Here is a 26474-nt window from a genome sequence, read left to right as displayed (position 1 = left end):
CTCCACCATTTCTTCATTCCTCTTTGCTGTACAACTTCAAGAAAGGATCAACCATAGCCATGTCCTCTCCCTCTCCTACCATTCTTTCCTGAATTCACTCATTGGCTTTTGTATCCACTGCTCCACAGAAACAGCTCTCCTCAAAATCACAGTGAGCTCCATGTGTCCAGATCCAGTGGTCAATCTCCTGTCCTCATTCCATATATCCTATTAATGGTATTTGGCCCAATTGCTCATTTCCTTTTCTGAAAACACCTTCCTCATTTCTCTCCTTGGGCACCACACTCTGCTAGTTTCCTCTTAGCTTTCATGCCACTCCTTCTCAGACTCCTTTGCTGACTTCTTACCTTTCTAACCTCTGAACACTGGAACACACCAGGGCCCAGCTCTGAAACTTCTTCTTTTTACTCCCTAGGGTATCTCCTACCATCCTAAGGCTTTAAGTATCTGCTATATCTGATGACTCCCAAATTTACATCTCTAGTTCATAATGCATTCCAGACATAAACAAAACTGCCTGTTTGACTTTTCCACTCAGATGTTTAATACTCACATCCAAATGCAGATGTCCAAGAGCAAACTCTCTACTGTCTTCCCTAAATAGGACCACCCACATCTACCCCATCTGAGTAGTTAGGATCTCTAGTATTCCAACTGCTCAGGCCAAAGAGCTTGGGGTCACCAGTAATTTCTCTCTTTTTCTCCCACCCAACATGAAATCTGTGACCTTGGTATGTGCTGTGCTGTGCTTAGTTGCCTGTCAGGCTTCTCTGTTCATGGGAATTCTCCAGGCAAGAATACTGGAGTGGGTTGCCATTTCCTTCTCCAGGGGATCTTCCCAACCCAGGGATTGAACCCAGGTCTCCTGCATTGCAGGCACATTCTTTACCAACTGAGCTACAAGGGAAACCCCAAGGGAAGACCTTGGTATAGGGTTCCAAAAAACCCATTATCAAATCATGTTTGCTCTACCTTCAAAAGACATCCTTTAATCACAGATGCATTTCTGATGTGATTGACATATGTGTTCCTAAAATAAACAAGCAGATCTGTATTTCACAAAAATGCTCACTAAAAATAATGTAGCTTATGGAAAAATGTTGGCTTGGAGCACTCAAAACTTTTATCATTGCATAATTAATGCTATAAAAAAACACTGAGAATCCTAATTATATTGGTTCATTAAAGAGATGTGTCAAATTCCTAAAAAAATTAAGGGAATACTATAGCAAATATAAGTAAACAATGTAAAGAAATAGAGGAAAATAGAATGGGAAAGATTAGAGACCTCTTCAAGAAAACTAGAGATACCTAGGGAACATTTCATGCAAAGATAGGCACAATAAAGGACAAAAATGGTATGGACTTAACAGAAACAGAAGATATTAAGAGGAGGTGGCAAGAATACACAAAAGAACTATACAAAGGTATTAATGACCCAGATAACCACAATGGTGTGATCACTCACCTAGAGCCAGACATTCTGGAATCTGAAGTCAAGTGGGCCTTAGGAAGCACTACTACAGACAAAGCTAGTGGTGGTGATAGAATGCCAAACGAGCTGTTTCCAATCCTAAAAAATGATGCTGTTAGGGTGCTGCACTCAATATGCCAGCAAATTTGGAAAACTCAGCAGTGGTCAAAGGAATGGAAAAGGTCAGTTTTCATTCCAATCCCAAAGAAAGGCAATGTCAAAGAATGTTCAAACTACTGCAAAATTGCACTCATTTCACATGCTAGCAAGGTAATGCTCAAAATCCTTCAAGCTAGGCTTCAACAGTACATGAACCAAGAACTTCCAGATGTACAATCTGGATTGAGGAAAGGCAGAGGAACCAGAGATCAAATTGCCAACATCTGTTGGATCATAGAAAAAGCAAGAGAATTCCAGAAAAACATCTACTTCTGCTTCATTGACTATGCTAAAGCCTCTGACTTGGTGGATCACAACAAACTGTGGAAAGTTCTTAAACAGATGGGAATACCAAACCACCTTACCTGTCTCTGAAAAACCTGTATGCAGGTCAAGAAGCAACAGTTAGAACTGGACGTAGAACAATGGACTGGTTCCAAATTGGGAAAGGAGTACGTCAAAGATGTATATTGGCACCCTGCTTATTTAACTTATATGCAGAGTACATAATGTGAAATGCTTGGCTGGATGAAGCACAACCTGGAATCAAGATTGTCAGGAGAAATATCAATAATCTCAGATATGCAGATGACACCACCCTAATGGCAAAAGTAAAGAGGAACTAAAGAGCCTCTTGATGAAGGTGAGAGAGGAGAGTGAAAAAGCTGGCTTAAAACTCAACATTCAAAATACTAAGATCATGGCACCTGGTCCCATCACTTCATAGCAGATTGATGGGGAAACAGTGGCAGACTTTATTTTCCTGGGCTCCAAAATCACTGCAGACGGTGATTGTAGCCATGAAATTATAAGGCGCTTGCTCCTTGGAAGAAAAACTATGACAAACCTAGACATTATATTAAAAAGCAGACACATCACTTTGTCAACAAGGGCATAGCCAAAACTATGGTTTTTGTAGTAGTCATGTACAGATGTGAAACTTGGATCATAAACAAGGCTGAGTGCCAAAGAACTGATTTTTTTGAACTGTGGTGCCAGAGAAGACTCTTGAGAGTCCCTTGGACAGCAAGGAGATCAAACCAGTCAATCCTAAAGGAAATCAATCCTGAATATTCATTGGAAGGACTGATGCTGAAGCTGAAGTTCCAATGCTTTAGCCACTTGATGTGAAGAGTCAATTCAGTGGAAAAGACCCTGATGCTAGGAAAGACTGAAGGCAGGAGGAGAAGAGGGTGACAGAGGATGAAATGGTTGGATGGCATCATTGACTCAGTGGCTATGAGTTTGAGCAAACTCCTTCAGTCCTCCCACACTGAAGGACAGGGAAGTCTGGCGGGCTGCAGTCCATGGGGTAGTAAAGAGTTGGACATGACTGAACAACTGAACCACACAACAAGTATAGGGAATTCCCAGGGGGCACTAGTGGTAAAGAATCCGCCTGCCAATGCAGGAGTCATGGGTTCTACCCCTGGGTTGGGAAGATCCCCTAGAGTAGGAAATGGCTTCCCACTTCAGTATTCTTGCTGGAAAATTTCATGGATAGAGGAGCCCGACAGCTGCAGTCTGTAGAATAGCAAAGAGTCAGACTACAACTGAGCACACATACACATATACAGAGCAAATATAGGACTCTGTCTTCTTTTTAAAAATCAGGTTTGCTGTAAAGATGAGATAAAGAAAGAGCTGAGCCTGCAGGGTAAAATAAAGGCAAAATGCAAAGGATTAGGAATATCTTTGCAATAAGCACTTTCAAGGCAAAATATGTGGCCAAAGAGCCCAGAAGAGCAAAGTGGGATGAATAGGCTTTAGGTATAAACTACATGGCTTGTTGGTGAACCCAAATCATTAATATCCTGGGGGAATACAAATCATTAATATGCTGGGGAAAATGATACGTGAACTTCCACATATAACTCCCATGGTAGTGACATTACTCCCCTATTTCCCAATCCTTCACGAGCTAATTAATTTATGCTAGTAACAGGCCACAGAGGAGCTTTTGCTTCTTACAGCAAGGCAGATTAGAGCCTTTAACAACCTTGCAGCTGAGAAAAACTAAAAATGCCAGGAAAAATTTAAAATTCCTAAAATGCAATCAGAATATGAACACAACTAGAATGCAAGCTTTTGAGCCAGCAGAATAAAACTCAGTTATCCAATGGAAAACAAAAAAGGGGAGAAAAATTGAAACTAGAGTAAAGTACAAATGAATTACATCTTACAATTAGCTCAATTCACTCTGCACCTGAGATTTAAAATACAGAAAACTGTCCATCACGGACCCTTGTGAAAGAAAGTTCTAAAATGAAAAACTGGGAAATGATTCCAAATAGGATATCTGAAATGAAAGAAAAATGCTAAGCAAAGAAAATAATAAATGTGTGGTAAATATAAATATTTACTGGCGTAAAATGACCCCATGGCATGCTGCAGTCCATGGGGTCACAAAGAATAGGACACGACTCAGTGACTGAACTGAAATGAAATCTAAATAAACACTGACTATCATAATAAAAGCTAACTTATGGAGTTAAAAAAAAAATACAATATTTTAAAGGGGTCCTGTCTGTATCTTCCTTTGTAGCTTTGGAGTACTTAATAAACATTTCCTGAGCCCTTAACATGCTAGGTACTTTACAAGGTTGGAGGTGTCGAGAACACAGAAACCAGGGAGACTAGGACGTGACCTCTGCCCCGGAAGAGCTGACACAGGTCATGATGACCTAGTGCGGTAAGTGGTGTAACTGACATTAAAGAAAATAAGCATCCTGCACTTTCTCACACACATTTCAGAATATTTCAGAATACATACCTTAAAGAGAGAGGCAGAAAATAAACCTGAAGCATTACAAATACTTTTCTTGAGGTGGAGGGTATGTAGTAATTTTTTTCCTTCTTTCTGTTTTTATACATTTTCCAAATTTTCTATAATTGTCAAACTCTACTTATTAAAGAAAAAATTTACATTTTTTAACAAAAGGAAAAATTACCTGGTTTGAGTTGGAGCTCTTTAAACTCATGTCTAGGCTGTTTGTTTTCCTTTTCATAACTATGAGAAAATGCTTCTTTTTCCTCTGGTAAGTCACAGACATGGTTTGCATAGTTTTCCACCTAAGAAGAAAATAATACATTTTCTTACCAGACTATTAAGTGAAAGAGTCATTAAGAGATCACCATACTATTAATGTTTATAATCTGAGAAATAAAAGAAAACTCAACTTTGCTTAAGCGTGGCCTCAGTATTTGATGTCTCTCCCTAAACTTCCTGTTGTTACATTATCAGACGCTGTTTCCCCACAAATAGGATGACACATCACTACAAATTTCTGGGAAAATCACAATTTCTGATTTTTTTTCCATGAACAACTCACGTTTCAAATTAAGTCTCCTTAACTATGGTTTAGGAAATATTGTCATGATACTCAGGAACAGAGAAATAGCTACACAATAATTATTTATACTCTTAAGCAAAACTCATGATTACGATGTCTGAAATTTTTTTCATTCATAATAATTGCTTATTTTAATTAACTATTAAATTAAAATTGGGTTAAAAAATGATGAAATGTTAATAGGAGCTTTATTAAAATAAACTATTGGGTATTCTTTAAAAATAGTTTCTGATTAATAGGGCAGCTTCACAAAAGGTACTTCTGTGTGGCTAATAATAATAGACTGAAAGCAAACTACATGCTCCAGGTACTCTGTTCAAGGACATCAAATACCGAGTTTTCACCACAATCCTATGACACTGTTATCTTCTCCTTTATAGGTGAGTGAGGAGGCTGAGAGAGGCTGAGGGAGTTGCATTGTTAAGCAAGACAGAAAGGCAGGAGCCAGATTTCACACTCTTACTAAACCAAATTGCTGAGAAGCAGACTACCAAAGAACTGCATTTTGCTGAATTGTGTTGAAGCCTTCTGGGGACAACTACTCAGAATATGAACAAAAAGCTGAGTGGTATAGCAGAAAGAACACAGAACTGCAGCCCAACTTTATCATTTCCTGGTAAGACTCAGTTTCCTTCTCTTTAAAATGGCAGGAACAATACTATCTATTTCTAGTAATAACACTCTTATCAAATACTTGGTGGGTGCCAAGAACATATGTGAAATGTTTGATACACATTGTGTGTAAACCTCACAAATACTTTTTAAGGAGCTATTATCAGCCCCAAACTACAGATGAGAAATTTTATGCTCAAAGAAGTAACTTGCTCAAGGTAACACAAGAGAGGCAGGGCCAGAGGCAATTTTTCACCCTTACCTGCCTAATGTTAAAGTTTATGGTCTACTCTGCTAATGGCACTCTTCTTTAAGAGTTTGGGAATCAGACTGCCCTCTAAAAATCAACAGGTTAGCTGAGCTGAGCTGTCAGAACACAACAGAGTGATCTGCAAGTGACCTGAGAGAATTTATTAGCTCATTTAAATAAAGTAGCTTAACTGGGCAAACAGAAGAGGCTGGTTGTACACTCAAGGACTTTGTCAAAAATGTTTCTTGAGGTGGCTCATTTGCTTTAGTAAAGTTTTTTCTTTTTCCCTTTCTTTCTTTTGTGTGGTTTTCAAGAAATATCAAACAGCAAAATGGCACTTTATAAAACTAAAGAAGATGTCTGCCTAGGTAGCAAACAGGATATAAAGCCAAACATTAGGCAATCAATGAAATGTCCCTTGTTTATCAAATCACAGTGATGTTTAACTGCTATTGAACTTAATACTTAAAGATACACTGTAAATAGCCATTCCTTCAAGGCAAGACAATGTTGGATCAGCAAAGCATTAAAGATAGTTGTTTTACTTATTTTTTATTATCTTTGTATTTCCAGGAAGAGAAATACAATTTTGTTCTTATACTGGAGTTTTTATTTTATATTTTGAGAAGTTGGAAACAACTTTATTAAAGGAAATGTAAGTACCTGGAGTAAAAAAAATAAAGTATCTTATATGTAAGAATGTAGGTTTATCAGTACTGGACACATCAAAAAGAGTGATTAAAGTGTCAAAAGGTGTCATTATATGCTCCTCTACTGGCTTGGTACTGAGGTTCTAGGATATAACAGGTCCAGAAATAAGGGCAGGTATGATAGATGGGGAGACAGTGGAAACAGTGTCAGACTTTATTTTTGGGGGCTCCAAAATCACTGCAGATGGTGACTGCAGCCATGAAATTAAAAGATGCTTACCCCTTGTAAGGAAAGTTATGACCACCCTAGAAAGCATATTTAAAAGCAGAGACATTACTTTGCCAACAAAGTTCTGTCTAGTCAAGGCTGTGGTTTTTCCAGTAGTCATGTATGGATGTGAGAGTTGGACTGTGAAGAAAGCTGAGCGCCGAAGAATTGATGCTTTTGAACTGTGGTGTTGGAGAAGACTCTTGAGAGTCCCTTGGACTGCAAGGAGAGCCAACCAGTCCATCCTAAAGGAGATCAGTCCTGGGTGTTCTTTGGAAGGACTGATGCTAAAGATGAAACTCCAGTACTTTGGCCACCTCATGCGAAGAGTTGACTCATTGGAAAAGACTCTGATGCTGGGAGGGATTGGGGGCAGGAGGAGAAGGGGACGACAGAGGATGAGATGGCTGGATGACATCACCGACTCGACAGACATGAGTTTGGGTGAACTGCGGGAGTTGGTGATGGACAGGGAGGCCTGGTACGCTGCAATTCATGGGGTGGCAAAGAGTCGGACAAGACTGAGCAACTGAACTGAACTGAACTGATGATGATAGTCTGACTGTAGAAATATGGTTATCTTAGCTGGTGCTCTAAAAAATCAGAATCATTTCATTTGTTCAGCAAGTAAACATTTGATTAAAATTTGGCTTCCTATGTAGTGTGTCTATAGAAGAAAAATGCATCAGCCACATGATATATGAGTCTAGTTCCTTTGGTAGTTATATTTCTTACTTCTATTTAAAAAACTGGTTCGATTTTTCTACAAACTTTTCTGTGAGTTTGGTCAATACAAGGCTACCTTTGAGAAGCAGATCCATTCCCTCTAGGCTGACTAGTCAGGTCTCTAAGCCTACTAGCCAGAGAGTCAGCTAGAGGGTTGGTTATTGAGATAAGGATGAATTTCCTAAGAAAATGAAAGCCACCTTCAGCAGACCTATTTGGATATTCAACTAGTCCTCTCTGGGCAATGTCCTATACATGTATTCTATTGGAAATCAATACAGATTGCGGATATATTTCATGAAAAAAAAAAGTGTACACATGAATGCTTTGCAAACTACACAGTGATATTCAAATATCGCTTTTTAATATGTTAACATAATGGAAGGATGATGAACAAAACCACAGTTTCTTTTTTCCTTTCTGGCCCCATTGCACGGAACTTCCCCAACCAGGGATAGAACCCTTGCCTCCTACAGTGGAGCAACAGAGTCTTAATCACTGAACCACCAGGGACATCCCAAAACCATGGCTATCTCAAAATTATGATATTAGTTCTTACGTCTTTAATTTCTTCCATGTGCTTCATTGCCAGCTCTTCTAGATCTCTGGAAGCAGTCATCAGCCTGTCTTTGCTGTAACAAGCACCAGACAAAATAAGAGTTGTTCTTCTGTCGAGGCAGGCAGTTCAATTCCTTCTTTCTCAGGATGGTGAAGCAAATCTTCTAATTGAAATTTCCCCTTGATAAAAGACATAAGCATATGTATGTATGTACAAACACATAACTGAGCATGCAAGAAATCTGTTATGTTTATATGCCTAGAGTTAGACTCCTTACAAAGTATAGCTTAGTTTCCCTATTAATTAACGGTTATGTTATCAAGTTATAATGTGCACATACATGAAATAGTTAAAGTACAAAAAATTAAAGCTTTGAAGAGTTCTATTATATCCTCTAAAATAAGAAAAGCATGTGTTAAAAAATACAAGCTTTCTGCCTGCCCAGTTCTGAAGTTTGTAATTTAATAATCTGAAAATCTCCCCAAGGCCCCTCGCAATGTTATAAATCCCAAAGTAGTTTTTGTCTATTAAGTATTTAGAAATAAAAGGATGCCTCTGGGAGCTAGAAAGCCATTAATTCTCTACTATCAAGGAATTATTTTGCTCCTAGAAAGTGTCTTATAACTTCTGTTGACTTCTAAATCATTTAGCTTGCTTCTAAAACTTGATCTAAGCCTGCCATTGATACTGTCTTTAATTTTTTTAACTTGAAAGTAGTCATGCTACATAACAGCTTGCACTACATGGTGTGGAAGAGATAAATGTCTGCTGATTGATGGAATGATATATGTGTTATGAGAATCACTAAAGCATCACTATGAACAAAGGCAGAGGAGGTGATGGAATTCCAGGTGAGCTATCTCAAATCCTAAAAAATGATGCTGTGAAAGTGCTGCATTCAATATGCCAGCAAATTTGGAAAACTCAGCAGTGGCTATAGGACTGGAAAAAGTCAGTTTTCATTCCAAACCTAAAGAAAGGCAATGCCAAACAATGTTCAAACTACTGCACAACTGTACTCATCTCACATGCTAGCAAAGTAATGCTCAAAATTCTTCAAGCTAGGCTTCAACAATATGTGAACCAAGAACTTCCAGATGTTCAAGCTGGATTTAGAAAAGGCAGAAAAACCAGAGATCAAAGTCCCAACATCAGCTGAATCATAGAAAAAGCAAGAGAATTCCAGATAAACATCTACTCCTGCTTCATTGACTATGCTAAAGACTTTGACTATATGGATCAAAACAAACTGTGGAAAATTCTTAAACAGATGGGAATACCAGATCACCTGACCTGCCTCTGAGAAACCTGTATGCAGGTCAAGAAGCAACAGTTAGAACTGGACATGGAACAATGGACAGGTTCCAAATTGGGAAAGGAGTACATTAAGGCTGTATATTCTTACCCTGCTTATTTAAGTTATATTAGAGTACATCATGTGAAATGCTGGGCTGGATAAAGCATAGGCTAGAATCAAGATTGACAGGAGAAATATGAATAATCTCAGATATGCAGATGATACCACCTTTATGGCAGACAAAGTGAAGAGGAACTAAAGAGCCTCTTGATGAAGGTGAAAGAGGAGAGTGAAAAAGCTAGCTTAAAACTCAACATTCAAAAAACTAAGATCATGGCATCCGGTCCCATCACTTCATGGCAAATAGAGAAACAATGGAAACAGTGACAGACTTTATTTTCATGGGCTCCAAAATCACTGTGGACGGTGATGACAGCTATGAAATTAAGACACTTGCTCCTTGGAAGAAAAACTATGACAAACCTAGACAGCATATTAAAAAGAAGAGACACTACTTTGCCAACAAAGGTCCATATAGTCAAAGCTATCGTTTTTCCAGTAACCATGTATGAATGTGAGAGTTGGACCATGAAGAATGAGCGTCAAAAAATTGATGCTTCTGAACTGTGGTGTTGGAGAAGACTCTTGAGAGTCCTTGGACTACAGGAAGATCAAACCAGTCAGTCCTAAAGGAAATCAATCCTGAATATTCACGAAGGACTGATGCTGAAGCTGTAGCTCCAATACTTTGGCCACCTGATAAGAGCTGACTGGTTAGAAAAGACCCTGATGCTGGGGAAGACTGAAGGCAGGAAGAGAAGGGGACCACAGAGGATGAGATGGTTGGATGGCATCACCAGCTCAATGGACATGAGTTTAAGCAAGCTCCGGGACATGGTGAAGGACAGGGAAGCCTGGTGTGCTACAGTCTATGGGGTGCAAAAAGTTGGACATGACTAAGAGACTGAACAACAATTGTGAATAAGGCTTGCTGGTATGATTATATTAATAACTTTTAACTAAGTTAATGTGACCCAGATTATAGGAATAAGCATAATTGTTATTGAACTAAAGTTAGTCTACATAATCATGATCAGTTTTGCTTTTTTAACAGCCAAACTATATTTTGATTATTTTTATCTTTTCTTGATAAGTTTTCCAGAGTTTCATTCTTTTCACATCAACAGCTTTTGTGGATGATATATAAAATGTTAATTATCATCTGATACATTAGAGGAGAAAAAGGATCCAGATCTGAATTTTAGTGCCCCCACACATCTTCCCCATGACTTATAGCTAAAAGTCTTCTTGTGCTCCTCCTCACCCTACTCCCATCATCTGGTCCCCATTCATATCCTCCTCCCTACAAGGTATCTGAGCACTATTCAGTTCCTTGTGGTTTTAGTTCTGAGTATTAGAGGACCTAAGACACTACATTTGGCAATATAGAAAAATGCTTCTGTTATAATAAAAAGTAGAACATAAAGGTATTATTACAACTATGTAAAAATCCGACACATAAGAATGGAAGCAAATACATCCAAATGTTAAAACATAACTGTGATAAATTGGTGAGATTATGAACAATAAGAAGACAAATGTTTGAATTCTTACATGTCCTACACTGTGAGTTGCTTGCCCCTAGAGAATAGCACACGCTCCATCACCCTACCATGTTGTGGGGTAGAGTGGGGCAGTCTTAAGCTGGAGGAAGTTGAAAGGAGAAGTGGATGGGGGATATTGAGAATACCTTTGCATTCCTGGCTTCTGGGAAATTGGGGTATCGGAGGGTAAGCAGTGATACAGGAAAAGGAAGCGTGTCTGGTCAGGAGGGAGGTATAGGATGCAAGTCAATAGCCAAGTGTATGACTCATCCAAGCTCCTAGACTGAGCACCCTTCCAAAGCCAGAGACCTTTAAGCTCCATTCTACTTAGTCATCTAAGCCCTTGGCTTCCACTGAGCTCTTGTCATAACCTAAACTACTGTTGAAATCCCACAATTCTAAATTCCAAATGTCCCACTCTACCACCTTCCGCTCTTTTGTGTGTGTATAGTAAATATACGAAACTTAAAATTTACCATTGTAATTATACTTAAGTGTAGAATTCATTGGCACTAAGAACATTCACAGTGCTGTGCAATCATCACTGCTATCCATTTTCAGAATTTTCATTATCCCAAACATACGCTCTGTATCCATTAAACAACGAGACCCCATTTCCTACTCTCTAATTTCTGTCTCTATAAATGTGCCTATTCCAGGTACCTCATATGAGTGGAATCATACATTTGTCCTTTTGTTTCTGGCTTATTTCACTTAGCATGTCTTCAGGTTTCACCCTCTTCATACCATGGATCAGAATTTCCTTCCTTTTTAAGGCTGAATAACATTTCCCTGTATGTATTTTGGTTATCCACTCATCTGTTGATGGGCATTTGAGTTGTTTCCACCTTTTGACTATTGTGAATAACACTGCTATGAAACACTGGTGTAACAAGTATCTAAGTCCCTGCTCTAGTTGTTTTGGGCATCTTCCTAGGAATGGAATTTTTGGATATATAAATCTATGTATATTAACTTTTTGGGGAACTGCCATAAATATATTAAAAAATAGCCATAGAAATGGGTGTGAAGTTGTTGCTCTCTTAAACTATTCTACAATGACAGTTGAAACCTCCAGTCCCTGGACCATTACATCCAGTCTCAAACTACCAGATACTCTTTGGCTTCACTTATTTCCCCCTCAAGCCTGGACCCTGCTGCTGCTGCTAAGTCACTTCAGTCGTGTCCGACTCTTTGCGACCCCATGGACTGCAGCCTACCAGGCTTCTCCGTCCATGAGATTTTCTAGGCAAGGGTACTGGAGCGGCTTGCCATTGCCTTCTCTGGAGTCTGGACCCTACTGTGGTTCATCTCAATCAATCTCTCATCAATGTTTCCAGTTATCTAATCCCTTGTCCCATCTTCCCTGCAAATCCAAACTGGGGAAAGTTTGACCATTTGACTTGTCTCTACCTATTTTAGTTTTCTGAGTGCTGGGAGAGAAAAATGAACAAGTATGCAAACTGGAGCCATGACAAATCCATGGTCTGCCACCTGAGCCAAGCTTCTCTACTTGCATAGGTCATTCCATGCACTTGGCTAGTTTCTGCTACCATTTCACTCAGTAAATATTCAGAACTTCCACCTCTCCCCTCTGTTGGTAGATGACCATGTCTCCCACAGCATTAGTAAAAACTAAGGCCATCATAAGACTGTCAGCTTCTTCTATGACTACCAATACACTAGCCACCATTTTTAGAGATCCTGCTCCCTTTCCCTTCTCAGAGGAAGAGTTCCAGTGTTTACCCGTGTTCCAGATCCCATCTTGGATTGCTTCTTTTTTCTTTTCTGTTGGCTCACTATCTCCCTCTCAACTGATGTCATGTCCTTAGGTTAAGATGTCTTTGATGGTAAAAATAAAGATACAAAATAACTCTCCTTTGATCCTACCATATCCCCCTCTCGAGTTACTGTCCTCTTTCTAATCTATCTTACTCTCCTCAAGTCACAGAATTTGGCTTCTCACTACTGTACTCATACTCTCATTCGGCAACAACCCTCAAAATGCCAAATTCAACTGGACATGTCTCTGCTCTTTTTAGGAGTGGTATCTGTCCACTCCTTTCTGTTCTGTGATGTCACTTTTTCCTGTTTTCACTCTTACCTCCCTGGCCTTTCCTTTCCCATGTTCTTCCTGGGCTCTTCAACAGACACGTCAAACGCTACCATCCCTAAGGACCCTGCCTTTGGCTCTCCACCCTTCTTACTATCATGGTGATGATAGGAGTGTGACATGACTTGGTTCAAATCCTGGCTCCATCACTTTCTAATTGTGTGACTAACACAAGTCATCTAACTTCTTTAAACTTTGATTGCCCCCAAAGAGAATGGATATAATAGTAATGCCAATCTCATTGGGTTATTAGGAAAATTAAACAATAATCCATCTCTGCTAAGCTCCAGGTCTAGCTAGAAAAATTGGCAAGAAACAAAAAACTGAAGTTAGAACAAATATAAATAAGTAAATGTAGCAGAAATTGCCAGTTTTCCTTCTATATATATATATATATATATTTAAAATATCTATTTATTTTTAATTGATTGATGATTGTGTATTCTTCTTTTTTCCTGCAGAAATAAGATTTTTTTTTTGGACTGGTCACAAGGATGCCTGCCTTCTGCTAGGTACACCCATGTAACTAAGTTCTGACCAATAGGATGTAAATGGAATTGTGTGCCACCTAGTTTAGGAAATGTCCTTTAAGGAAAAGGATGGCCTCATCCTCTTCCTTTCTACTGGCTGGAATGCAGACAAAGATAGTTTGAAGCTTGAGCATCCATCCTGGACACCATGATGTGGAAGCCACAGGCCACGGATGATATACTATCATGAGAGTAGAAACCTGAACCTTTGGCAATTTCAAAATGCTGCCCTATCAGTTCTGGGGTGCTTGCTTCTTGACTTTTATTTTTCAAGCCATTATTATTGTGAGTTTTCTGGCCTTTACAGCTGACCAATCCTAACTACTCAGGAGGGTTGTTGGAAGAATAAGATACAAGGGCATATGCTGCAAACAAGGAGATCAAAACAGTCAATCCTAAAGGAAATCAGTCCTGAATATTCATTGGAAGGACTGATGCTGAAGCTGAAGCTCCAATGCTTTGGCTACCTGATGTGAAGAACTGACTCATTGGAAAAGACCCTGAGGCTGGGAAAGATTAAAGGCAGCAGGAGAAGGGAACGACCAAGGATGAGATGGTTGGATGGCATCACCGACTCAATGAACGTGAATTTGAGCAAGCTCTGGGAGCTGGTGATGGACAGGAAAGCCTGGCATGCTGCAGTCTATGGGGTCGCAAAGAGTCAGACACGACTGAGCAACTGAACTGAACTGAAACCTGGTTTGGTTGGTGGTTTAGTCGCAAAGTCGTGTCCGACTCTTGCGACCCCATGGACTGTAGCCTTCCAGGCTCCTCTGTCCATGGGATTCTCCAGGCAAGAATACTGGAGTGGGCTGCCATTAACCTAGTTACATGGAAAATGGACATGGAACTAGACAGTCATTGCTAGTCTATCCTGACCCATAAGGTCTTTCGCCTGTGTTTCCCTATGAACCTGCTCCCATTTACTTGATTTTCCACATGGATGGACTTTCTCTGTGTTCTCAACAGCAAAGCTAAAAACAGTTATCTGAGTCCTAAACCTATGTAATTTTTCAGATTAAGTCATTTCTTTTATCTATCCCTTTTAGTTCAAATTTATGAGAGACAATTATTTGTTGCTCACCCCATGAATTGCTCCCCTCTCGCTTAAGTTAGTTGTACAATATTCCTTGTTCAGTCAGCTGTGGCTAGGACAGGTGGGAAGTAGGGATAAAAATACAGCCACCAAGCCTATCCTTTAAGCAAGGATTGGCAGAAAAGTACAAGTTCCAGGGCAGAGGATGTAGGCAAGGCGGCAATACAAAATGAATCTACTAGTTAAGACCAAATGCACATCCAACTCTCTAGTGTACAACTCAGTTTGAAAAATCTACTCATCTTTCTTAACACTTGGTCTTCCATCTGTATCCCAGTTAATGAAATCACTATCAATATAGTTTCCCAAGTCAGAAATCTGGGAGTCATCTTTGGCCTATCCTTATTCATCCCACAACCAGTCCTTGCATTTGTGGATTCCATCTCGTCAATCATTTTCTAATTAATCCTCTCTTAGTTTAGCCTCACCTCATCATTTGCCCAACTTAGTGTAACAGTGTCCTTAACTGATTTTCTTGCTGCCTGGCTGGCCCCCATCCAGTCTGTACTCTATGAAGCTCTCAGACCAACCCTTGTAAATGCAAACCACTTGCTGCTTAACATTCCCATTGCTTTCAGGAAGAGTCTGGATCCTCAGCTTGGCTCGGGAGTCTTCACAACATGAGCCCTGCATGTCTCTCTCTTATCTTCTGCCACACCTTGACAGCCCTTCATGCCAGTGTATGGACTGATCCTCATCATGCTGCTTACTCCATGACTCTGAATATTTGGGTCCCTCTGTCTGGAATCCTGGGTCCTTTTGCCTGTTCTGCTCGGACATCCCAGAACTAACATGTTCCCGATGGATTTACTGAGCCCCAATGGTTGAGTAATTTGAAACTTATAAAAAAGCAGATCTTGAGGTAATATAAATTCATTCTTTGAATTCTAAATGCTCTGACATCTAAACCGTGCCTAAACTTGCCCACATAACAAAGTATATATGCATACTATTCTTTAAAAGGAGATACTGAACACATGCTCATTCAGTATCTTAAAAAGTCACGGTCTGGAAAGAAGCACATCCTGTGGTGTTTTGGGTAAAAACACCTAGGTCTAAAAACTAGGTGTAAAGAATGAGGTGGTAAGAGCAAACTGAGACAGAGGCCAAGAATTTTAAATGGGAAGAGGACAAAAGAGTGAGTGCAGTCATTTCGACTTGTTCTCAGCGCTGCAGTAGGTGCCTCCAACTACAGGGCAGGGTCCAGAACCATACCTCGTGCTACCGCATATGTCCTGGCGCTGAACAAAGGATGAGCCTGAGACCCATGGTCTTTGAGTGACATAAGGGAACACAGTAAAGAGTATGGCCATGAAAACTGAGAAATCCACTTAGGTTATTCATCCTAGCCCTTCTTTCTTCCTCCTACACAAATATCATTTAAAACATACAAATATGTCTTAAATACAGTATCCATTATACAGGTTTTTTTCTTTTCAATTTGCAAATAAAATAAGGAGAAAAACACTTTTTAAAAAGTTGAGAACAATGTAGCAATGTTTAAACACTTAAAATACAAAATTAAGTGAAACAGAGAAGCAAATGTCCACTGTAACTATGTAACAAACATACGCACATGAGCAAGGACTGACACAGAACAGAACAATGAACTATTGATGTGCCAACCTCAGCACTGCGGTCAGACTCAGCCAGCCATCCAGGGCTGGCCAACTCTTTCTTGTGGGGGGACAGAAATTCTTTCTTGTTCTGTGGACAGAAGAATGGAGAGCAGAATCTCTGGCTTCTACTAACTAGATGCCAGTTACATATCACCAGTTGTGACAACTAAAACTGTCTCCATCCATTGCCATGTTTCTTAGGGAGCAAAATCCTCCCCCTGCTGCCCCATCCAAGGTTTAGTAGCACTAGGCTAGGGGTAAGAGGACAGTTTTTTGAATTTTATGTTAACATTGCCATAATGATGTTTGTTTAATAAATATATACTGGAAGGGGAAAACTCCTTAATATTTAGCATCTAACAACCCTTACTACCAAGAGTTAAAATTTATTCAGCTCTCATTAATATGAAAAATTTTAAAAAGCCACAGAACTCATTTTTCTTCTCCAATCTATTATAGAAGAGAAAACTGAATTTCTGAGTATGTGGACACTTAACTTGGCTTTGAGCATGACTATTACAAACAACTGATGAAATCAGTCTGAGAAAAATATCTAAAGCATTCTATCCCCACAAATACCCATTTAAAATGTACACTTTGCATATCTTCAAAATAACTTTATATATATAAAACAGTAAAACTCAACAAGAAACACATACTTTAAGACAAATTAAAGTTTTCCAAGCTCAATTACAATTGCCCTGGATCTAAAGAAATCATATTCTACTTTTACAGCCTCTCTTCCAAGCTTTTGAGGGCTTTTAAGCATGCCCCCTTGCAAAAAATATTTATTTTCAATCATTCCTCCTGTTTTTGTTTCTTATCTTATATCACAAGAATTGTTTTCTGATTAAGAACCATCATGAAGAGCAGGCACAAGAATTGTTTCAAGCATCTCCTTTCCTGAAAATTCTATCCTGTCATGGTGTTGAGTTTATACGGACTTGAAGTTGTTAGATGATCATTCTGAATGATCTTTTCACATACGTGAATGCGTCACTAAAATGAATGCCTAAAACAGTATACACTTAACAAGAAACATCTTTCTCTAAATAAGACTAAGATAAGTCCAAAAGTACATTTGGATATTTTTCTTCTCCATTTTCAAAACACAACAGACTTGTAGACATTTACTGTTTGTATTTACCAATGTATGCTTTTCCGTTTTCGTCTCAAGTTTACTCAAGACAGAAAGATTGCCGTAGTACAGAGACACAAAGAAAATCTTCCAAATGATTCCAGGGCTGGAGATTGTGAAATGCTTAGTTACCCAAAGCATTGTAGCAGGAAAAAAGGAGGGGGTGTAGAGATAACAGAGGTGATGGAGACGAATGAACATTCAGGAATGTGCAGTGTGGACAAGAAAGGGTGAGAATGGCGGTACAATGATCAGGATGAGAAAACTGGCGCTCAGGGTAATGAGAGAAGTGGATGAGGTTGTAGCTTGAAAGGCAGAAGGTAACTGACTTGATGACGTCTGATGTTGAGGATACAAAGGGCCTCCAGAGCTTCATCAGGAATTAAAGTTCTGCATGGCGAACAAACGGCAAAAAGGAGGAAACAGCAGTTCTTTGTTCACAGGCCGACACTCAGAGGATGCCGTAGCTCGGTGGACTTTGTCATGGCCTCTACCTTCACGCGCAGTCTCTGAGTAGGGCTGAGTCTTCGCCTGGAAAGTGAGCAAAGGAACGCCCACTTAAACAGCTTGAGTGTTCTAAACTCCCTTTAAAGAAAAGCAGCAGCCTAATTCTAAGGGCCTCTGACGGGTGGGTCCCGGGAAACCGACCGATCTATTCTCAGGCCGAATCCCTCCAGCCCGCGGCTAGAAAGGCCAAGCCAGGTGAGGCTCTTCTGTCGTTTTGGGCCCTGCCAGGAAAGGCCTGGAATGCTGAAAAAGAGCGAATAGCTGCTTTCTTCCTTGGGGCTGCGGCGGGAACCTCAGGAACCAAGCCGGAAATTGTCTCTTGGAAAGCGCGGCGAGGGTTCGGGGGCCGCCAGGGTGCGAGCTGCAGGTGCCTGCTCAGTCCCGGGCATCATAGCAACCGCGCTCGCCGCGGAGACGCCTGGCCGTCCTTCCGGCGGCAACCATAGAAACGACGCGCGCCATTGGCTCAGGAGCTGCGCTTCCTGCCGGAGACCATTGCTATGGCGCAGACCATTGGCCTCTGGGTTAGGCCCGCAGTAACGAAGGCACGGCTCTTCCCAACGGCTCTGCAGTAACCATGGTAACATCGTGGCGCCTATTTGCAACATCAAGTTCTGTCACAGGGCATTAATAGTTCTCAGCTTCCTGCCAAACTTTATCTAGAGCCCCAGTCTAACAAACTTGGATTAAAATTTCTAGAAGTAATTTCATTCTTAAAAGGCGGGGGCTGGGGGGAGCTAGGTTAGGGGTTCTGAATTTTAGGTCAGGACTTGTCACTCATTACCTGGGTGGGGCACCTAAGACAAATCACAACACTTGTGGAACCCGCTTATTATTGTAAAAATGACGAAACCGAACTTGACTACAACTTTAGAAGTCCTAAGCACTGAAAACTCGGTTTTCGCGAACCGTATTCTCCACCTATGTAAGGCAAAATAAAAATATCTAAAAGACACAACATTTAACAAAGGACCAGTTTATATGCTCTTCATTTAAATGCTCTTATCGCAAGATTCTAGTTAGTTTACCTAAACCCGATTTTACTCATGTTTTGGGGCCCATGCTTTTCTGGTATCCCGAATATACGCTTAACATTTCTTAACCTTATTCTAGTTTCTCACAGGCTCCTTTCCAAAGCTTTGCCAGTTCTACATGCATTATCTGGACAGATCTTATCCCTTACACTTCCTAAACTCTCCCTCTGGTACCAGAGCCCTTGCAAGTGTTTTTTTATCCCTCTGATCTAAAATGCTCACCACCATCTCCCTCAACCCACTCCTAACAGTTCAAGCGTCCTTTTCTCCTTAGGGATACGCCATTTAGTCCTCCAATTTAGACTCAGGATCCTTCTTATTTGCTCTAATTGACTTATGTTCCTTTTTATTCTGTTTTTTGTTTGGGGCTGGGCCCTGGCTTGGGGCTGAACCTGGGCCATGGCAGTGAAAACACCAAATCGTAACCACTGAACCACCAGGGAACTCCCTCATTCTTAGTTTTCTTGCTTTTTTCACACACTTCCATTTGCTGACTAAAAAAACCACCTCTTGGAATTTTTACATGCTCTGAATGCAAATGAAACTGAACTGGAAAACATTCTAAATTCCATTTAGGGTAATGGAGGCTGTTTTTAAGCATTAACAAAACACAATAGAAAATGGTTCCCAAGGGGAGTAATAATTATGATATTAATAAAAACAAACATTACAATTAGTTCTAGCTCCATTTATCCTCATTATACATTCAAAGATAATGACAGCCATTATCTACATGAACCTACAGATATAGAGAAGGGAAGAAGTCAATCTTTTACTTCATGCTCCTTTAGTACTGCAGCCACTGGCTACAGTATGTTGCTTTTTAGATTTTGTTATTTGGATCAGAAAGTAATTTAAAATTTTTGTTCAATGGGATTGCTGCTTCCAGAGAAGTCCTGATTGCTGCAGTTACTTTTCCTGTTTCCTGATTTAATGAAGTCACATTTCCTGATTTGATAACATGTTTAGGTATATCTTGGCATTTATGTGCAAATCTCAAAGTTTATTATACTTCTATTATCAGACAGATACATTGGACTACTCTTCCCAACACACTCCATGAATTGCATTTTAACTCATTTATGTCAAGAACTTTTTTATACCTAGTTCTTAATGACAGTTTTTCACACTGCATTCTGGACCATCCTGTGGATCACTGAGGGTACTTCTCTGGTCTACTTACTTTGCACTCCCAACCCAAAGCCCAGGACAGTGAGAGCTTTGAAAACTTCTCAAGGATTTAGGAATCAAGCAAGGCACCAGCAGTAACACTGCCATTTATTGAGCAAATTATGTGTCAAATGCCAGACTCATGCTTTACCTTCTCCATTTATTTAATCCCCACAACAAATGGTGTTACTTTGCAGAGAAATTATCACCATTTTATAGATGAGGAAACTTGAGATTAAGTCAGGTATCTAAGTTTACAAAGTGAATAGGTGGCACAGCTGGAAGGGTGAAATCTGGCTAAGACAACTCCAAAACCCATACTCTTTACCTCCTTCAGGGCAGTGGTCACCAACTGGGTCCTGCCTGGCCTCCAGCTTAACTTTCCCACAATAGCAGTTATAAAGTATTTGAAAGGTAAATTCTTAACTCAAATATGAAGTGAGTCTAGGACAAGCAGCAAGAAGTAAATATGGGGGGATAATCATCCATCTACAGCTAATCTATCTTTGGGGAGGTATCCTTCTCTCCTACACCCATTTTTACCAAATTTAAAAAAAAAAAACCAACATCATTGTATTGACTTTGGGGCACTTTATTTATTGTACTAATTTTTATATACCCATTTCCCAAACTAGACATGTTTATTCATCTTTTTGAGCTAACTCTGGAAGATAGTGAAGAACAGGGGAGCCTGGCGTGCTGTAGTCCATGGGGTCACAGAGCTGGACACGACTTAGCGACTGAACAACAATTCACCTTTGAAGCTACAAAATCCTGAGGGCCTACCACACAGTAGGTATCAACAAAATAAGCATGGCCATTCAGGCATCCATCATCCTTTTTATAGTGTGAAGGCTGATATTCAGGCCCCACATGTGTATTTTGAGGAATATGATACCCAGTAAGCTTTTTTTTAAGCTGAGAAACAGCTAGAGTCGTTCTCAAAATCAAATAACATTCAGGTGAGTGTGTCAGGTGGCTCGGTCATAACAGATTTGCCTTTGCTTTCATTTTTAGAGAGTACTGAAAGGCCTTTAAAAGACAGACACCGAGCAACATTAGTCTGCCCACCACTCACTGCTTTTCCCCTTCATTTTCTGTCTTTATGAAAGCAAAGGATTTATTCTACTTCTCACCACCTATAAGAGCCCTGGTCCACTGAACAATTTTTGATCCTATAAATAAAGGCTTTTTACCTCAGTTTTTGTCATGTATAAAAGCAGTATGTCGAGACTGAAGATCATCCACTATCTTCTCTTCTATCTCTATGCCTTTTTCTACTTCTTCCTCTGATAACAGTAACTTGGTTTCTGAGTCTTTGGTTATAATAACCACAGAAGATCGTCGTGAATCAAGGATATTAGCCACCACCACTTGATGTCGATAAACTTCTAAAGCATTCCGTGCACGATCAATTATGATGGAGGGATCAGTCTCCAACTTAAAGGAAATTATAAATGCTTTGGGAGCCCAGTCTTTAACCAAAGGAGAAAGCATTTTTGGCACCATCTTCATTGTTATCTGTATTGGAAAAAGAGAATCTTATTAAGCAAACAAGGTTACTACCTACCAGCCAGGTCAATCTCAAAGGAAATTAAGGAAGCAGGGGCTCAGATGTTTGGCCATGTCAATTTAAGTAGGATTTCTCACTGCCAAACTTTTTAAAGTGTATTAAATGCTTACTTAAAAGTCCTCCCTTTGTAGGGTTCATAAGGATGCCTGATTTCAAAGCTTCATGCATATTCTGGGGCAAAGCACATCTTATGAAATAGCCCTGCCTTGCAACCCTCATTACCATAAATAACACTCTGAAAAAATAGCATTACATTTTCTCAAACATTCCCTTATATTTTTTAAACCAAACCCTCAAATAAACAAATACAAATAATCTGTTTATACAAATGGTACTCTGGCAGAAGCTCAAGGTTGAGCTTTTAAATCTCTCAGCCTAAAATATTTCTTCCACTGGTGGTCTGGCTATTTGATTCTATTAAAAACTGTCATTTGTAACACCTTAGCACTGAGGAAACAGAATTGATTTTATTTTTATTCATCAACACCATAGTATCATTCTCAGTCCCTTCTAAGGGGAATGCTGAGTTGTTTTGTGTACTTTCAAGTACAAGACAGAACTAAGAATTACAGGATAAAGTAAGGTTCCCAGAATTTAAAAAGTGTGAAATCACTAAGCTAATAATCAGAATTTTCCCTCGAAGAGTTAGCAAGAGTGACAGGGATCACATACCCATTCCCCATTTTACTTTTCTCCTTAGAATTTATCACTACCTAATATAGTATGCCGGAGAAGGCAATGGCACCCCACTCCAGTACTCTTGCCTGGAAAATCCCATGGACAGAGGAGCCTGGTGGGCTGCAGTCCATGGGGTCACTAAGAGTCAGACACGACTGAGTGACTTCACTTTCACCTTTCACTTTCATGCATTGGAGAAGGAAATGGCAACCCACTCCAGTGTTCTTGCCTGGAGAATCCCAGGGACGGGGGAGCCTGGTGGGCTGCTGTTTACGGGTTCGCACAGAGTCGGACATGACTGAAGCGACTTAGCAGCAATATAGTATGCATCTGACTGTTTCCTCTGCAGAGTATAAGCAAAGCCAGGGCACAATATGTTCCTTTTCACTGCCTTATCTCCTACAATAGTGCCTGGCATATAGTAAGTACTCAATAAACATTTACTGAAGAAATGAAAAAATGAACTGTCCCACAGAATCAGCAAGTGCTCCACAGGTAGTTTCTCCTATTTAAATCCTACTTGTATTACCCAATAAAAGACTTGAGTTCCCTCAGGTTCCAAGAAGCCAGATGATTTCAGCATCTTCACCACACCACTACCCTCCCCATACCTTCTCCTTAAACTGCAACAATAACCATCTAATCTGCCCCCACCACGCTAATTCACTTTTCACAATGATGCCAGAATGTTCTTCACAAACAAAAACTTTATCTCATTCTCTTAGGTTTCCCTTGGCTCCACAGGATTAAATTCAAGCTCCTTAAGGAACACAAAATTTTCTATGAAGGAAGCTGTCCCTTCAGTCTGCCCTCCACCCTCACCACTCTCCAGCTTTACCAGACAATGTCAGTTCACAACACAATGCCCATCTTTGAGCTCCAATTGTGTAATCTATCTGGAATGATCTTCCCTTGGTCTGGTACACCTTCTGCTCATCTTTTAAAACCCAGTTCAAGCCATTTCCTCCAGAAAGCCTTGACTTTCCCCAAGATTCACTCACCCCATGCTCTGACTTCACTTTGTACGTACCTCTACTAGAGCATTTATCACTCTGTACTGTAATTATGTCTGTGTCCAGCAACCTCAACAGATTGTGAGGTTCTTGAGGGAGGGCGGTGTCTTATTCATCTCTGTATCCCTAGTGCCTAGCACATACGGAATGCAGAAAGGCCATCTCCAGATCAAAAGGAAATTAACCCAAGATTGGTTATAGGGAATCAGATCTCTGGAAGAGAAGCGCCCATCACCTGCAGTGGGCCCCCAGATGACTGGATCTTGTGTTCAGGCATTTCAGAGGCAGGAACATAGAAATCTGACACGGCCGCAGCCAGGTAAAACATCGCAGAAGAACCTGAAAAAAGAAGCACAGAGTGTAATAAATCAGAGAAGGGTACGGAGTCAGCTCCTTTTCAACTCAGGGTCCTCCGTTGTGAGAGCCCTGGGTATATAGTAAGGGACTATGTGTCTAGGGGGAAAGACTCTGCCTCCTGGCATCCGATGAACTCCTAAAGGCACGCACCTAGTGGGTTGAGAGCCTGGGCTGCAGCCTGCAGCAAATGCAAATAGTCTGCCAAAGTGGTGAACTCTATGGCCAGAAAGGTGCCGGCAGCCTCAGCTTCCTGGTAGCTCCGCAGAGCTGCGGCGAAGCCCGGGAGTGCTTTTTCCTCCGCCTCCAGGCTCAGCAAGCCCGAAGGCGCTTGGCTGGAGGGCCGCAGAACAGACAGCCAGGTCTGGGGCGGGAAGCGGTGGGCAAAGGGGAAGGCAGAGCGCGCGCGGTACAGGAACAGGACCCCGTAGCCCGCGGCCAAGAAGGCTTCGGCCGAGCTAGCACCGCGCCGCCCACTGCTGAAGTTGTCCAAGAAGCGCACAGGCCGGGCTTCCAGAGGGACCTTGGTGCCGCCGGAAGTGACCAACACCACGCGTCGGCCCTGCGCGCCCAACCGGGCGGCGAAGCGAGCCATAACCTCTGCCCAGCGCGCAGCACCGGCCGGCTGGGGAAACTCGGCAACCAGGTCCACAGCCGCCATCAGCCCCAAGCGCCTCCGCGTCTGCGCAAACTCTAGGCCCTTCGGCGCCACGCCCCCTGGCCCCTTACCTGGCCCGCGCGCAGCCGCAATAGTAACTGGCCGGTTGGCTACGGAGCGCTGGACGTCAGCGCAGGGTTTCCGCTTGTCTGGAAATACGTGCTGGTTCCGCCCTGCACCCTGCGAGTTTGACACTTGAGTTCTCGGCTGAGAGGCACACCCCCTTGTTTAGTTTCCTAGCCTGCGTGACGGTCCGGTCGGCCGTGTTTGATCCTTATCGGCTACCGTACAGACCCTGCTAGACTAGGACCGCATCTAAAAATATGATTGCCCGGTTGTTTAACCTTTGGGTTTAGAGAGATGCGGGAGGGGGAGAGGTGGAGGGATAGCTTGTTTGTTTGGTTTTTTTCCTCCTTCATTAAAAAAAAAAAAAACAACCTACAAACGCACTCCCAAGTTGTCAGACGAGCCACACGTCCCTCCCCTTACCCTCCAAATGCGGGGGATGAGGCTGCGCCGTGTCGGTCACGTGACGCCGCTGTCCGGTGTGTCTTCGCCGGGCAACCGTCCTAGAGACTGACAACACCGTCTGCCGCGGCATGAACGTGATCTACCCTCTGGCGGTGCCCAAGGGGCGCCGGCTCTGCTGTGAGGTGTGCGACGCCCCGGCCGAGCGGGTGTGCGGGGCCTGCACAGTCACTTATTACTGGTAGGCCCTGAAACATGGCCCCTGGGCGCCTCAATCCTCTCCCTCTCAGGGAACCCTCTAGGTTCTAGAGTCTAGGAGGCTTCAAGACAGGTCCCTAAGACTTCAAGTGTCTGCGTTTGCTTCCTCTTGCACTCGCTCGTTCGTCACCAGATGTTTTGTGGGGCGCCTGCTGTGCGCCTTGCACTGTTCTAGGTGCTGAAGTCTGGGGAGAAAGTCGGGAGACCACGTCTCCCAAAAAAGTAATATTGTCATGAGAAAGCTAGATAAATAAACCAACAGACCAAACAAAACAATTCCAGAGAGTAGTCCAGTATTCTTGCCTAGGAAATTCTACGGAGAGAGGAGCCTGGCGAGCTACAGTCCATGTGGTTGTAAAAGAGTCGGCCATAACAACAACGAAATGCCTTAAAGACAAAGGAAATGTGCTGGGAGGTTAGGCAAACAGCCTCTCTGAGGGTAGACTATGGACCTGAATATGATTGAGTAGGAACAGCCCGCCGGAGAAACGCTCGGGGAACAGTGGCGCAGTGAGGCTCCGAGGGAAGGATGACCTTGCTGTGTTTGAAGAACAGATAGAAAGCTAGTTTGTCGGTGCACAGCCAGGATCGCGACGGTATGGGAAGGGTATGATATTAGTTTTCATTTACTTCAGCATAACATCCCCTGACCTTTGCTTCAGATCGGACCCTGTTTGGGGCCTGAGATAAGACAGTGAGGTTGCTGACGTTCAGAAACCTGGTCCAGAGCAGGCTAACCTGTTTAAAAAAGTAAGTTATAACATAACTCTCTATGACAAGTGCTGTCACTCCGGGAGTACTATTCCCTGGGACCTCTAAGGATGGAAGCATGAAGACTGGGGTGGTATCTGCAAAGGCTCCTCTGAAGAAGTACTATTTGGGCAAAGTCTTGAAAGATCAGAAGGAAGTTGCTAGGTGAATGAGAAGTGGAGAAGGAAAGGAAAGGCACTTCTTGCATCCAGAACTGCTTTGGTAAAGAGTGAGAGAACAGACTTTGTTCAGAGGTGGGTTGAGAAGGTAGTGGTGGAGAGAGCAGTCACAACTGTCACCTTGCTGTCCAGGCCCCATTTGCAGGTCATGAATAAATCACAACCAGCATTTTAAGGGGAAACAAACCTAGAAAGTATCAGAGTAATCCTACTTGAATTGTTTCTTCAGACTCGTGTTTTAGTGTTTTATGTGGATATGTGTTTGTACTAGTGAAATGTATTTCCTACTATAGGTTGATTTTTCAAAAGTTTGAAAATCATTGTGATAGGTAATAGTAGAAGTTTATACCAAGAAGATAAAAGTTAGGGCCAAACAGTGATACG

General features: G+C 41.5%; 3 protein-coding genes across 20 annotated transcripts in view; 1 reads left to right on the top strand and 2 right to left on the bottom strand.

Annotated features, from left to right (window-relative positions):
• Positions 1–18507, bottom strand: part of CCDC30 (coiled-coil domain containing 30) — a 146084-nt gene extending 127577 nt beyond the window's left edge. For all 13 annotated transcript variants that reach the window (XR_015157059.1, XR_015157058.1, XR_015157054.1 and 10 more), the window contains exons 1-3: positions 17458–18507; positions 8052–8230; positions 4585–4705 (exon numbers count right to left, since the gene is read on the bottom strand). Coding sequence is in view for 8 of the 13 variants with exons in the window: in XM_086382562.1 (XP_086238688.1) it covers positions 4585–4705; positions 8052–8111 (181 nt within the window). In the remaining 5 variants the exon portion in view is untranslated. The remainder of the gene's footprint in view (positions 1–4584; positions 4706–8051; positions 8231–17457) is intronic.
• Positions 18508–20735: 2228 nt separating this feature from the next.
• PPCS (phosphopantothenoylcysteine synthetase) lies at positions 20736–25203 on the bottom strand. Of its 4 annotated transcripts, none has more exons than XR_015157095.1 (3): positions 23931–24463; positions 23441–23762; positions 20736–21680 (listed from the first exon to the last, which is right to left on the bottom strand). XR_015157095.1 is itself a non-coding variant. In XM_086382652.1 (3 exons), the coding sequence occupies exon 3, from the start codon at positions 21672–21674 to the stop codon at positions 21357–21359; it is 318 nt and encodes a 105-aa protein (XP_086238778.1). In that variant the 5' UTR covers positions 21675–21680; positions 23441–23762; positions 24507–25203; the 3' UTR covers positions 20736–21356. The 4 variants fall into 4 exon arrangements, 3 of the variants coding, with proteins under 3 accessions (XP_086238778.1, XP_086238767.1, XP_086238755.1); XM_086382652.1 differs by lacking the exon at positions 23931–24463 and adding an exon at positions 24507–25203; XM_086382641.1 differs by lacking the exon at positions 23931–24463 and adding an exon at positions 24507–25202 and having other exon boundaries at positions 23659–23762.
• ZMYND12 (zinc finger MYND-type containing 12) overlaps positions 24983–26474 on the top strand; it is a 35349-nt gene continuing 33857 nt past the window's right edge. For 2 of the 3 annotated variants that reach the window (XM_086382574.1, XM_086382590.1), the window contains exon 1: positions 24983–25144. In XM_086382574.1, coding sequence (XP_086238700.1) covers positions 25035–25144 — 110 coding nt within the window. In that variant the 5' untranslated portion in view covers positions 24983–25034. The remainder of the gene's footprint in view (positions 25145–26474) is intronic. The other variant, XM_086382581.1, reaches the window with a different exon arrangement.

Source organism: Bos grunniens, chromosome 3, assembly GCF_055505025.1.
Source record: "Bos grunniens cultivar Pamir isolate PY7600 chromosome 3, Bosgru_T2T1.0, whole genome shotgun sequence".
NCBI classification, from domain to species: Eukaryota; Metazoa; Chordata; class Mammalia; order Artiodactyla; family Bovidae; genus Bos; species Bos grunniens.
Note: the sequence above shows the minus strand (reverse complement) of the source record. Positions and strands in the feature narration are given on the sequence as shown.